At 38.2% G+C, this 15,394-nt stretch overlaps 1 protein-coding gene across 2 annotated transcripts in view; it reads right to left on the bottom strand.

Moving 5' to 3' along the window:
* Positions 1-10,044: 10,044 nt before the first annotated feature.
* The window catches only part of PRMT8 (protein arginine methyltransferase 8), a 58,136-nt gene continuing 52,786 nt past the window's right edge, over positions 10,045-15,394 (bottom strand). For both annotated transcript variants that reach the window (XM_027722104.2, XM_039381633.1), the window contains 2 exons: positions 13,155-13,276; positions 10,045-11,497 (listed from right to left, as the gene is read on the bottom strand). In XM_027722104.2, coding sequence (XP_027577905.1) covers positions 11,414-11,497; positions 13,155-13,276 — 206 coding nt within the window. In that variant the 3' untranslated portion in view covers positions 10,045-11,413. The remainder of the gene's footprint in view (positions 11,498-13,154; positions 13,277-15,394) is intronic.

The following is a 15,394-nucleotide window of genomic DNA, read 5'->3' on the forward strand; positions in this document are numbered from 1 at the left end:
GGGGAGATCATGACGTACTGTGTGCCAGCCAGAAATGATTCCAGCCTGCCCAGATGCAAACCGAGCAACAGTGGAAAAAAATCATTGCACACTATAACCTTACTGAGAGAAGTGCACAGCACCTCCTCCCATGACATATTTTAGGAGCAATCTGCAGCTGTTAAGGTGGGAACACTCCACACACAAGGAATTGAAGAAAGTTTGCCTCTGAAAGAACTGCAATCAGTGGTCACTTCTCATGCTTGAGCAGGGAAAAATGAAGAACAGGACAACTGGAATCCCTGTGTCCAGGACAACTGGAAGCACTGGGCAGTGAATGGTAGAGATCATATTACTTGGTTTGGCCCAAGTGTTATGCACATTGCCTCGACTTCTGTGCTGCCTGTTGGCTCACTGGGTAAGTTCTAACAGAGTGTACCTCACGTGAAGATAAAAGAAACTGAAATTTGGGAGCGGAGGAGAGAAAAAAATGTACATGAATATTTTTGTCTAGTGGTTTGCATTCTTTTTCTTTCCCCAGAACCTGAATCATCGATAAAATATTTGTGTTGCTTCGTAGTAAATTAACTCAAGCAAAATTTCCTAACTTGAGACCGTTTTTGTTTGCAACATCCGTATATTGGCAGAATTTTCTACCATGTGAGATCGTTTTGGAATAAATCCACTTCATCATCTGCACAAGTGGAAGCTTGTTTTAGAAAGCAGAAAGATGCTCATAAAGCTAATCAGTAGCAATTTCCTGAATTCATCCACAGCTGTTGAAATAATGGGTCTTTTTGATTACTGAAATTACAGGAATTGCAATAGCACTCACATACACTCTTGAAAAAAAGAAAGATGGACACTTTGACCTGTTTACACCTCAAACAACTAAAGTTCTTTTAATATGAAACTAGTAAAAGGCAACTGATTATTGTGTGATGAAAATAGACTTCTCAAGGGAAAAAAATCTGTAGGTTAAATTTACAGGCAGATATAAAAGTTCCTTCCTATTACTAATCTGAAATACTGTATGTAGTGACACTGATTCCTTCCAAATATACTGGAAGTTAAAGGACATCTGATTAGTCAGATAAGCATTGCTGCTTTCCTTTAAAACTGAAGAGGAAAGTGTTTCAAACAAATCCAGCTATACTGGAAAACGATGTTTAGCTTCTGCAGCCATGTGTCCTTCCAGTGCCTTTTCTAGAACGTGCTTCTTCTGGGCACAACAATCATTGCAAGTCTTAGAAGAAGAACATTCCTAGAAGAACTCAGATTCAGAGGAGCTTTCTCACTAGGAATTACTGGTTTTCACTGAAAACAGGAAGTGAGTAGGGAAGCCTGTGGAATGGAGACATTCAAGTAGAACATTATGTGACTCCGAGTCTTACTCAAGTGCTCATATTACTTGAGTTCTGTTTATGTGTATGTGAGTAATGAACAGTGAAGACCCTGCTGTGTTCTCTGTGTGGCTGATGACATTATTGTGTTGTGTGTGTATCTGCACCTTTGCAATATGTACTCAGCTCAGATTTTGTCTGGACTTGCAAAAAGGAACAGCAGCAGCCACAACTATCATCCCTCTATAATATATGGTGTTGTGCCTGGTGTTTTATCTTGTGCCATCTTTAGCCTTTACAGAGCAAATCAAGCTTATGAATCATGCATGTGTATATTACTGTGTCTGTATAGCTGTTAGAAATGCTCAGGTGCCATCTTTTTCAGGGGTAGAGTACAGGATAGGTTTGCAACCATCCCTGCTAGTCATTACTCCTCCATTTTATCTTTTCCAGGGCATTAGAACTCTGCAATAAACCACTTTAAGTTACTCCCTTGTCAGAATCTCAAGGGAAAAGGCGGGGGGTGGGGGGGAGAAGGCAGAGTTCACTAATCTACTGGATTAGTGAGCTGAACTAGCCCAGCAAAATCTGACAAATATCAGAGTTAGTGGGAGGATTTGGGCGGAAAACACAGCTAAGATCACAGTTTTGAGAAAAGAAGTCTAGAGGAGTGGGCAGCCCATTTTCAGTATCAGCAAGGTGTTTAATTGTCTTATCTCTTTGTAATTTCATCTTTTGAATATGGATAAATGGAACTGGATGTGAACTAATTCACCATGCTTCTCAGGTGGCTTCGGGGGCCGGTGGTGAGCCCAGTATTGCTGCAGCCAAACACCAGTTTGGATACTTCTGTTAGGGGTTGAAAAGCCTCCAGGCTACCACTGCATAGCTCAGAGGTAAGGCACTCAGCTGTAAAGCTGTGACTGTAAGTGAACTGTTCTGCTCTGTTCTGTTCCTGCATGGCCTTCTCCCAGTTCTTACAGGTGCAAATGACTGAGCTACATTGAACTGCACTAAGTGACAGTTTTGAACAAGGTCCTTTGAATCTAGCTATTAGGGCTCATCAGTTGTCATAGCAACCCTGTATTGTATGGATTTATATTATGAAGCTGTAATAAGGCCGTTGCTCATCCCTTTGAAATGAGGCATAAATCATTAATGCAGCTTCTCAGCGACAGAGCTTCTTTAGGTATTATTCTAACAGAGAAACTGATTTGCATTAAATGACATGTCTGTCAGCAGAGAAAGATGAATGATAGGAGTAAAACTTTCTACAGGTATGCTATAGGTATTTTTATTTGTAACCACACTGTAAAGTCACCTTCTACACTGAAATCATTGGAGTCATTAGAAGCCCCAGGGGAGACTGTGCAAGGAATTACTAAACTCAGATAAGATGTGTAGTTTCTACTTTCTACAGAGAAAACTACTGCCTTCTTCAATAAGAAATCAAAGGACAAGTTTATCTTCTGCCGTGGAAAAACACTTGTCTGCTCAGTTTTCTTATAAAAGTTTGTAAATCCCACAATTATGCAGTTAAAGAAAAGTATTTCAGGTTAAAATGTTAGCTTAATTTAAAAGTATTTTTCCATTTGCTTTTGCTGTCCATTAGTGGTTCAGAAGGCAAGAAGTCCTCGGCAGTGAATTACATTTGGTAGTTTTGCACTTCTTCCCTGCACAAATGTGCAATGAACTTTTTTGCTAAGATATGATTTATGGAACTGTACGATTTTGAAAGGAAAAAGGCCCATTAAGTCAATTTGATTTTGTGTCACCTACTATTCCATTGCACCCCATTACTCTGAATTAAATCTAAAACATTCTGTTTGTATCTCGATTTGAAGGCATTAAGAACTGACAACCTTAACTATTGGAACAGACTGCTCAGAAAGTTGGTAGTCTTCTTCACTGTTAAAAATGCTGTTATTTTCTCTTTGAAATGACTGGCCTCAGCTTCTGGCTGATATTCTCTTACAGAAGAGTAAAGAGCCTTTAATATGTAATGCCAATACCTAGAGACTATAAGTCATCTTCTGCTCTTTCTCCAGTTTCCATACTGGATCAAACAGCAGGTTGATTTGATACAGTATCCTATCTCTAGCAGTGGCCAAAACCAGATGCCTAAAAGAAATATCAATAGGGCTACAATTTATGATATTTTCTTTGATATTCTTCTGATTTGCACCCCCTACTTTGCAGGGTCTTCTTGAGGATGAAATGGGTTTTATGTATTAAAATACCCTCCATTGACTTCTCTTCTAAGACTGGAACATGTTGAGTCTTATTTTGAACTCATATAAAGCTATCAGCTCTACAGTATCCTTGGCAAGGAGTTCCACAGCTTAATTTTATTTTTCATAGAGAACCACCTGTGTTTATTTCGAATAACAAACTCTGCTAGCCCAAATCAAAAATCAGGACACCAAAATTCCATGCAATTACTGTGCCCATTTTGCTGCTATGGTATACAGAAATACCATCAGTAACTTGTTCTTAAGTAATGTTGTTGCACTCATCTATCATGAGATTGTCTAACCATTTTTTGCTATAGTCTCCTAGCAATTAAGATTGGACAGACTACTGTAACTAGCCTCTAGATACTTTCAGAAGTCAGTACTTTACGGAATACAGTCCTCCAAGCTAGAGTTTTAACCCACATTTTTAGTTGCTACAGGCATGTTACATGATTGGGCCAAGAGAGTCTAAAGAAGAGAGAGGGATCTTATCAGAGTGTGTAAATACTTCATGGATGTGGGGAATGAAGAGGAGGCAGACAGACTCTTCTCAAGAGTGCCCAGTGACAGGAGAAGAGGCTACAGGCACAAATTGAAACACAAGAAATTCCATTTGAACAAAAAAATTATTTTTTTTTAATGTGTAGGTGGTCAAACACTGAAATAGTTTTCTCAGAGAGGTTGTGGAGTGTCCATCCTTGGAGATATTCAAAACCCTACTATAAAAGGTTCTGAACAACCTGTTCCAGCTTGTCCTGCTTCAGCAGTGGGGATGGATGTTTTCAAGAGATTGATAAATCACTGGACCTTTCTGACTTCTGAAATTCTGACTCCTTATAAATGTCCTGAGTTCCTTGGGACTGGCAGGATCTCCAGGCTGACTAGATTTATCCTCACTACCACAGGCATTTACATGAGTGGACCATAATAAAAAGAACACGACACACAGGCAAATAAGAGATGAGGACAGCTTAGTTGAAAAGTTTGATTTAGGTCTGGTTTTGATTTATAAGCAGGTTCCAGAAGAGGAATCCTGTATATCACTAAAGTAAAAGTTAGAAACATCTCAAGATGAAGGAAAAGAAATAGCATATTGTGCCACTACTGTTGAAAGAACAAGAATGGGAAGAACAGAACACAGTGTCAAATGTTCTGGCAAGCAGAAGTGAATTTTGCATTTGGACCCATGAACATTAGGTTGGAATGGTCTAGGCGTTTGCTCAGATTGAGATCAGACATCCTGCTGTTTAACAGAATTCCTACTTAACAGTATCACTTGGCAAGAGAATTCAAATGGAAATTTCTCACCAGAAAATGTTTTAATGTCTCTGCTACCTTTGTTAGTGGGAGAAGTCAGACCAATTTACCTGGTCTTCTGAGTATTTGCTGATTATTTTCCTAATTATCTCCACATCTTTACTGGTAAAGGATACCTTGACCTTTTGAATTCTGCTGCTTCCATACCCTCAATTCGTAGCTCAGAATTTATTGTCATGATGTGTTTTGTCTACTTGACATACAAATTCTATCCATCACATCCTCATGCTTCAGCCTGACACAGCACTTTTGTTGCTTGCCTACCTACACTCATCCCATAGAAAGCAAGGAAAATAATGAGCTTTTTTTCTCTGAGATACTCTGTTAGTGGGGATAATAGCAATTATTTTTGCTTCAATCAGATCTCATTAGCTAATGACACTGATTTGTCATGCCAATAAATGTGAAAATATGCCGCTATGATGATAAAGTACTTCTGCTAACTGATCAGCATTGCAAGTTACTGTTAATGAGTTACACATGCCTTTCGGGGCTGCCATTTCATAACCTGCTTCAAAATGGCAGGGCTGGTATGGTTTGTGATTAAATACTGTCGTGACCTTAACAGAGGAGTCCATTTCTGGTTCTAGGGCTGTGTTGTACTGGAAATACTGATGGTTTATGTGAGCAAATGGAAAATGGCTAGGCACAAAAACACAGAGTCAATCTGCAAAAGAGGATGTTCCATTTTCCACATGAAGATTTATAGGTCAGCTTAGGCTTGATTTTGCTGGTGTGCTTCTAAAAGACCACATTTGATGATTCAGAGGAATGACCTGGATTGTAGCCCTGTATGCTCTGTGAGAAGACTGATTTTGTGTTGTAGTTGTCATCTCAAAGCTAACATGGTTTCTTTCTGTTTCACAATCACGCTATAGTTCTCTCCAAGCTTTCTCAAAAGATGCTATCTTTATGTTGTTTGCATCATCACTTATCTCCAATGTTTGTTTCCATTGAAAAATGAGAAAAATATCAAACATGCTAAGAAAAGGGAAAATTCAGGGAAATTGTATTGGTGCCTGCAGAGACTGGAAATATAGGCAAAGAGAACAGTGGAGATTTCAAAAATTTTGAGGTCATAAAAACATTTTTCTTTCCCTTCAGCCGTATTTGTGCCCTGGAATAATTTTTTGTCTAAAGGATGGGTGCTCTGCTTTAGCAGCCGTCTGTGAGCAGTGGTCTGCTTCTTTCTCCATCTCAGCTGTGTAGAACACATGTCTTTTACCTTTTCGTGTCTATCCCCAGAAGCAGCAGCTATTTTCAGGGGACATTCTTGTTCCCTGTAGGCGTACTACTGCCCTGGCTCACCTCAGTCAACATATTGTGCAGAAATATAATTTTTCTGGGAAATCTCTAGCTCATGATTAACATGCTCTTTAAATATATTGTTCTATCAGATCTGAAACACCAGGTTTATTTCTTTAGTTGCTCTAAGAAGATTTGTAGGTGCTGTAAATTCACATTTAATTTTTAGGTTTATTTCTTTAGTTGCTCTAAGAAGATTTGTAGGTGCTGTAAATTCACATTTAATTTTTAGGAAGTTTAGATGTGATCTAAAGGATTTGTCTTCCTCCCACGTGCCTGTGTGCTTTGGGGATTAACATCTGAGATGATCTCTGAGAAATGTTGAAAATAAATGTTTCAAAAAAGACTAAAAACCTCCCACTTTTCCAGTTGGAACTAGTCTGTGAATGCTGAATGCCTATTGAAAAAGAAATCATGTGGCTTTGTTGTATATTCAAACTAGGCAAGTGCACACACTGGCATAAACTTAGACCTTGTATGCCAACCTGAAAATTACTCATAAAATGTGTCCTCAATGCCACCAACACAATGCAGTAAGAGAACCTGAAGTTCTCTTTGAATAGTGAATCCTTGGGATTATATTCTTTGCAAAACCCTTAGGTACGTTTGTTAAAACTTGTGTAACAGAAGCAATATATACTTAGACTCTGTTAGAAGATAAAAAAGGGGAGGAGGGATTACAGGTGCATATGAGGTGTAATTCATATAAAAGGCCAGGGTGCAATCATGGGTTGTATAGGGAAGAGAGGAGGTACCATGAGGGAACTAAGGTGGGAACTAATTGTATCTTCCAGCATCTAATGGAGAGTACAGTGAAAACAGAGCCAGACTCTTCTCGGGGGCAAATAGTAAAATAATAAGAGCCAACAGTCCCAAGTTAAAACATGAGAAATTCCAGTTGAACATAAAATGCTTATGTGAGATTAGCCCACCACTGGAACAGCTGCCAAGAGGGGTTGGGGAGTCTCTGTTCTTGGAAATCACATAATCCCAGAATGGTTACATTTGGAAAGGACTATTGGAGGTCATGTAGTCTAAACCCCTGCTCAAGCAGGGTCCCTTAGAGCACATTACTCAGGACTGTTTCCAGGTGGCTTTTGAGTATCTCCAGGAAGGAGATTCCAGAACCTCTCTGGGCAATCTGTCCCAGTGCTTGGTCACCTGCACAGTAAAGAGGGACCTCCTGTGCATCAGTTTCTGCCTGTTACCTCTTGTCCTATTGCTCAACACCACTGAGAAGAGCCTGGTCCATCCTGTTGACACGCTCCCTTCAGATACTTATATACCTTGATGAGGTCTCCTCTTCTTGAGGCTGAACAGGCCCAACTCCCTCAGCCTTTCCTCGTAAGAGAGATGCTCCAGGTCCTTAATCATCTTCATTGCCTTTCACTGGACCCGCTCCAGGAGCTCCATGTCTCTCTAACTGAGCAGCCCAGGACTGGACACAGCACTCCAGCTGTGGCCTCACCAGGCTGAGTAGAGGCACAGGATCATCTCCGTCAACATGCTGGCAAAGCTCTTCCTAATGCACTCTAAGATACCATTGGCCCTCTTGGCCACAAGGGCACTGCTGGCTCATGGACAACTTGTCCACCAGAACCCTCAGGTCCTTCTCTGCAGAGCTGCTTTCCAGCAGGTCAGCTCCCAGCCTGTACTTCCTTATCTTCTTAAAGCAGGGATTTATTCTTCCTTATATACATGGAACACAATGTATCCTTTATAAATTACCTTCTAAGTGAATGAAGTTTCTCTCTGTTATGTATAATCAAATCTGTATTTCTTAAATTATGAGTTAGTATTAAATTTAAAACAAATCCTGTAAGAAATTATCTCTGGGAAGGTTCTTCAAATTAGCTCTGTAGTAAAAACATGCCACCTTGGGTAATACTATTGTTTATATTCTGGACTGTTTCAACCCCTATTAAAAGTCTAAGATGGTGTAAAAAGGCTCTAAACTTCCTAATTTTGCACACAGGAAAGTCCCCAGAATGACCCCTGCAAAACCCAAGCCAAGCCTGAAACTTTAATAACATCTGTAAAGGGCTAGTTTGTGCCGGGAATAAGAAATGCATGTGAGAATGGAGTCATACTATACTGTTCTGTAGAGAACCTTGGGAATAGAGTGGCCCTCCTAACATTACAGACTGCATCCTTAATCCTTACAAGCACTGCAAGTGTGAATTGCCCACTATGCCTTTTAGAGCCATGCTCAGTATTTAATTTTTTTTAATGTTTCTTTGTGTTTCAAGTGACAGGAAAATCCCTGAGAGGGATTTAATACTTTTGCCTTGGATCAGAGTCAAGGCAAAGGTGACCTGCTTTCTCTTTTCTCCAGTGCTGTACTACTCATCAGGGACAGTCTTTTGTGTAAATACTGTATATCAGTTTCTTTCTCATGCTCTGTCCTCAGCTCATGCTCTTCTTTTCCTGTCAGTGGGAAGGAAACTAAATGCTTTAAACATGTGTCTGGTTCAGTTGTCAGCAGTCATTTTGTCATTAGTATTTTAATGTAAAGCTTTGAAAACCAGTGGCTTTGGTTCAACCCTGGAGTCCACAGGAGACCTTCTTGTTCAAGCCTTGAGAAAATTAGGCTCAGACTCAGTGGCAGGTACTTGCTGGATTGCCGAGCAAAACCTAACAGTCTGTAAGTTTTTGCATACCTATTTCACTGATGTTGATAATGAACTTATTGGTGCTTTCAAAACCTTTGTGGTGGGTAACACCTATAATGGCCTTGGAAGCCTGAATTTGCTTTTTGATCACTTTGATTTTCAAAACACTCAGCCACACTGCAGTAGGTACTCTCAGTTCTTTTTGTGATGGAGAAATATGTGATATGTTTTTGAAATGAAGAAAAACACAAGCCAGTTTTCCAGGACTGAGTGTGCCTGAGGTCTGATTACCATCCCAGAACTGTGCCATTAACAGTATGAACCAGGACTTAATCTTGCAATGCTGAAGTGAATGGGCGCTTTAAGTACTAAGGCAAGGTGGCCACTGGCCACTGTTGAAGAGAAATCTTCACCACACTGTCAGTAGTTGAAAGATGAGGCAGAAAGGGCAGTCAATATTCAACACTGCTTGAATGCCTCTCAAATTGGTTAATGAGCTGTCCTGATCAAGTTTTTTTTTTCTGCTTCTTGACCAGTGCTGTCTGTCAGGCAAAAATGGCACATTCTCTGTAAAGACCCTAGGGAATTTTTTTTTAATGTTCTTATTTTTGTTTTAAACAAGCTGTGGATTTTTTTCTTCTTTATTATTCTTTTAATATTAAATTTATTAAAGATTCGTGCAGTGGGCAATAGAAGTAGATGATCTGAAGTGCTGTTAAAGTATAATTCAGGCAAATGAGGCAAGAGTCTTTCTTCTTTCAGTAATAGTCAGCTCAGTGATTAGCGGCAAAAGAGAAGATGGAAACATTTGAGTATCTTTATATAAATGGAGGGGCCTGAGAAAAAAATCTGGTAGAATTCTTTACCTTAAAGTCTTAGAATTACAGAAGTGTGACTAGAAAGGGACTTATAGAAGGTTTTTTCCCAGTCCATTACTGAAAGAGTAGCTGAACTGATTCCTTGAAAATGACAGCATTATTGACAGATAAAATCCTAGTGATTTTGTGAGGAAAGTTGTTCACCCTCATTTAAAAAAATGAACGAAAAGTGCTTTAAAACAACAGTGATGAACTACATTGCAAAAAGCATCTTTTACTGCTGAAATACAGTTTAATTTCATTCTACATAGATACCATGTGATACAATCCCTAGACCATAATCTTTAGACCATAAGAAAATGGAGGCACTGTACAGTTTCTGTGAAGGGAAAATCAATAGATATAGTTTTCGAAAGCATGAGAAGTTGACAAATACTGGCAAAATACATCTTCAAGTATGCTTTATTTGCAGGTGATTAAAAAGATTTTTAGGCAAAAAACTAGTCAATCTTATCCAATACATGATAGAGCGGTTTAGTGCCTGATGGCAGACAGACTGGAAAATGGGTGGATAGGACTGATGATGCAGTTGTTGATGAATCACATGTGATTAAATGGTCTACATTCATATAGTAAAAAGATCTGATACATACATATACGGAATTGTAAGCACTTAATGGTTTAACAATAAAGCGGGAGATTTTGTAAGAAAAACAAGGGGCTTAAGGGGATGGGGAAGCTACAGACATCTTAGTGTTATCAGAAGCCATTGACAATTTTTAAAGACATTAATCTGTTCCTGCAAATCACTGCACTCTTGAGAATAGTATTTGCAATTTAAAACTTATCTAAAACATCACCAAAAGGAAACACTAATTCCTATTTTTTTAATTATTTTGTATTAAGAATCTTGCAAAGAACTGAAATATGGCATGGCTAAAAAACATGAATTATCCACCATTTCAGAGACTTTGCATTCATCACATTTAAATACTAGGTGTCTGATTTCAGGTCTCATGCAAAATCCAGCTATAAAAACTCACCACAGAATATTTTCAAGGATAAAAAGCAAATGTTTTTTAAAGCTCTGACAGACATCCAGTTGTGAAAGTGAATTTCAAAACTAATGGTCCACATTTTCCAGAGGACACTCAAAAATATAGTTGTTGAACTTCCTGTAAATGCCCAGCTCTTATGTACACTTTGCATGAAGTATTTACCAAAGCTATAACATTGGATGGACAGTTAATGGAATATATCACTGCCTAGAGTAGTGCCAGAGGTAACATCATTATCTTTCCATAACTGCATAATGAGAATTAAATATTCACAAAACAAATTCCTATTATGAAATTATTTTTTCTCATGTACAATATATATATATTCATTTATATTGAATATAAGTCCATTAATACTGTCACAGTAATGTGCTGTAGTAGTCTTTCATAGTGAGAAAACTGCCCTAATCATCTTAACATGCAAAGCTTGGAAGAACCAGAAATTCACAGTAAGTAATACAATTTGTATATGCATCTTCTGCCATCCTGAAGTTAACCAGAACACTCAAGACTGTTGCTTAATTTTTCCTATGTTTGACAAAAGCTACAGTTCTGTATACTGTACATTCACAGTGGGATCCCAGCCCCCCTGTACTATCTGCAAGAAAGATCGGGTTACCGCTCTCCATCAGAGTAAACATTCTAGTAGGTAATAAAATAATCTTGTGAACAGTTGTTCTTAGCTTGAAGCTCAGCAGTTCAAGACTTGATAAAATTCTCCTTTTCATCTTTCTGCAAGGTTTCCTGCTAACGCATTTTGTAGTCATTAGATACTGACATTTCACATAGCTGTCCTTTAAAATCCAAGTCTACTGTGAAATCCAGGTCACGCTGTAAAAAGATTTAAATGTAACATGTAAGTAACACCATAAGTTTAGTGTATCAATTCAGTTACCACTGTTTGAGTTGAAAAGACCTGCAGGTTCAAGATACCTACAGTGATTTCTAACTTCTTTTCGTTTTAAATGGTGCTAACACTGAAAAAGCGGGGTGTAGGATGTGTAATAGCATTCACCATACAATCTGTGCTTAGGTCATATTTCTGTATTCTTCTTGAGGCTGATTTAATGTCCCGGTTACTACTAGGAAGTTTTTGAAGTGCTATTATGATGCATATCATATAAAAATTTCTGAAGGGTGTTCCCCATTGAGATGCTCCTTATCTAGGCTAAAGAGCTTTCACACTAGGGGTTATTCCAGAATAGATCTAGTAAACTTCCCATTGTATAGAAACCCTTATTCATTCTTTATCTTATAATGACATGGTTTTAGGAAAGAGGCACTACATAGCCCTACAAAAGGAAGCTCTGACTCTACAAGCTTTTGAAAGCCTTCATCTTTCCTTTTGAACCAAGGTGGTATCTCTGCTTTATGACAACTATCAAGAACACATTAATTTCAGCATGTAAATCTGCATTCAGGTGCCTACTGCTGTGCAAACAAATTTGAGATATTTTATTCATTTCTCTCAAAGAAAATTGATATGCTCAATGCAAAAGAAAATTTGCCAGTCCCCCAAGGACAATATAAAGGTAGGAAACAGACTATTTTCCTCTCTTTCACAGCAAGCAGTAGCTTCAGGGGTGAATGTGTTTGTTTTAATGCCAAATTTATTTTGTGTTTATTTCTTCTCCTGTATAATGTTTCACTACTATGAAAACCATATCTAAACTGTGTTTGGTACAAAAATGGAAAAGTAACACAAAAAAGGAGGACAATTAAATGCTAAGATTTGCTGCAGTCAACAAATGCAATAGTTCAATAATTACAACTGCTGCAGCTGTGTGTCTCATAGTCTCCTCACAAGTTAAAAGAAGTACTGAATAACTGACATAGAGGGATTCAGCCCATAGTAGAGAAACTGAGGAAGTTTTCACCAGTCATTGTAGTGTGAAATCCATCACGCTTTAGTTTTAGTCTTGAATAAAACACTGCATCGTCTATGGAAAGCCACAATTTTTAAACAACCCTATCACTAGATTAATGAGTTAAGTAGATTTGATCAGTGAGTTCACACAGACATCCAAATGAAATGTGTCACTTGATTTTGTACTGGAGAGTTTGTGGGCACTGAGTGGGAGATCACTCAATGGCCATAGATGTGGAACTGAAGTGCTTGCTCTTGATCATCCTATGTTGGCAGAAGGGATCTTACCATTGATTTAAGTGACACTATGAAGAGACCTTTGCCTACTTGCATCACAAAATATGAATAAAGCAGATGACAGAGGACACCTGATTTGGTGATGTATTTGAATCCTTTCTCCCCATGCTAGCTTGTTTGCAGGCTGACTTCTGTAATATTAGCACTGCTTTATCATTGTGGTTGGCAGCTTTAGTGAAGCTGTCACTAGAGCTTTTACTAATAAACATGAATGCCTTTAGCATTCTCATTGTATTACTCATATGCATTTTCTTTACTGTTGATTATAGTTTGTGAGTTTGTGAGATTATGGAGCTGGAATTAGAATCAGGGATGCTGACTTACCACATTTTTTGCATTTGGTTTCATGGATATAGTCCCATAGATTTCTTCTCCTCGTCTCACAGTTAAATAGTCCTCTAAGTAGAAGACAGTTTGCTTCCAGTGAGTATAAGGAGCATCAGGTGCTAAAAATATATATATATGGGTATTACTTATCAAAATTTCTTGCATGTCTTGCAAATCCAATTAAGACTTGGGAACTGTTGGAAAAAACCTTTCTTCTCATAGAATGCTTTAACTTATGTACTATACTAGTAAATATACTTTACAACAACACAATTAATTCTATGGCTGTCAGTGGGTTGTCTTCTAATTTTTAGTGGAATATGTCAGATGTGAATCACACCCAGCAAGAAGGATTCCACAAAGGAGGTTACAGAGCAAGACAGGCACTTTTTGATGCTTTCCTTTCAACCCCCACATGTTCAAATTGGGGAAATCTTTAAAACTAAGTGCTTTGAATGTCAGAAGTCTAAATTAGTTCAAAAAATAATTACACAAAATCATCAAAAACTATTATTTACAATGCCACAGATGAAACCTTTCACTCATGATCCCAGAACAGCAGATTTTATAGTTTCCAGGAGGATAGAGCTGGTGAAAGGGTACTTGCACCTTGACCTGGCTTTGGATTTTTAAAAGGCATATACCGTGGGCAATCTGCCAGAGATGGAATGAATTTCTAGTCTTGCTTAGCAGAATCCCTCTGACAGTCCTCTGCTATTTCAGGCTGTTAATTTACTTTTTTCCCCCCTTGATTTAAATTCAAATCTTTGAGCAGTGCCTAATGAAATTATATTGGCTACTTAGTGTTTCTAGCATTCTTGCAGTCAGGAGCATCTAGGAAGCTAAGAATAGCTAAACAAGTTCAGAGGCTTCCCGATCTGGCAAAAAAATCCTCTGAGAAATTTATTTTTCTTCTATTTGTATCCCCAGTCACATGAGGCCATTGTATTGTATCATACTAATAATATATTAACACTGTGAAATAAAATAATGATCTTATTTCATTTCAACATCAATATTTAAAAAAATATTTGGAGTTTGAAATTTTTTGTGACTGGGGAAATACTGTTGCATTTTCAAAAAACTGTCGGGACAGGAATTTTTAACTGGTTTTTTTCCCCCAAAATTCTAGTATCAGAAGACTGACATAAACAAACTTTTCCTCAGAAACTGTGCTGGCAAACTGGTATCTTCCAAAGGAAAAGTATTTTACCAGATAGTTTCTCTCTATGTGTCCAGACAGTTTTAATGACTACTAATTACAGTATTTAAATGGAGACATCTTCTTGTAGGAGTTCAGATCCAGGCTCTGTTACTATTTGGACATGCCTCTGTAAAACTTTTAAGTGAAAATGTGTTAGACCAAAACTAAATTGAATTTATATTTTAAATTGTAACTGCTACCTTGTACACACACATATACCCTTATGCAGAGCTATGTTCCTTAGAAAAGCCTGACATAACTGGAAACTTGTGCCCCATGAAGAGTGTGTGTGTGTGTGTGTGTGTGTGTGTGTAATATAGGCACAGGTCTTCAAGTCCACTCCAAATCACATACTTATTTTCTTCATAATTAAAAAAACTACATATCAATCAAGTGGCACTTCATTATGTCCCACAAACTGGTATATTTTACTGAATTCAGTAGAGCTTTGCCAACAGACACCAGCTGAGAATCTAAATCAGTCTTCCAGACAGTGGTGACCTTCAGCAACAGATGGCCAAATGACTTTTTTATGGAGTAACTGCTTCTGCACCTACCTTATCATGATGTACTAAATAGAGGCAGAGAAACACTTCCTTCAACCTCCTGTATGCAGTCAGGCTAATACAGAATGAGGTTTTTGCATTTCTTGCAACACTGTGGTTTGTTCAGTCAGTTAAATGATGCCTTAAAGGAATGGGGTTATTCCTTTAAATATCTGCTCACCAAGGTAAGTTAGAGTTTCACATTGTTAGAGATGATTTACATAAGCAGTGTGTGCTTGGAAAAAATGATGATTTTGTTCTAGACTCTGAGACAAGCAAGAGCTTTGTTGAGTTTTGGATTTAGGGAAAACTAGCATGCAGAGCTGTTATCTCTCACTGAACCGATAATTCCCTATCTAATCTGAAAACTTGACATGGGATTTAGATACAACTGGTGAGGGGCATAAACTCCTAGGTCATAATTCCCACTGAACCCTAAGCTTGGTAGCCATTGTGAAATCCAGCCTCTGTTTCCATAGAATTCTTGT

Source organism: Pipra filicauda, unplaced genomic scaffold, assembly GCF_003945595.2.
Source record: "Pipra filicauda isolate LSUMZ 115617 unplaced genomic scaffold, ASM394559v2 scaffold234_size1211729_pilon, whole genome shotgun sequence".
Lineage (NCBI taxonomy): Eukaryota > Metazoa > Chordata > Aves > Passeriformes > Pipridae > Pipra > Pipra filicauda.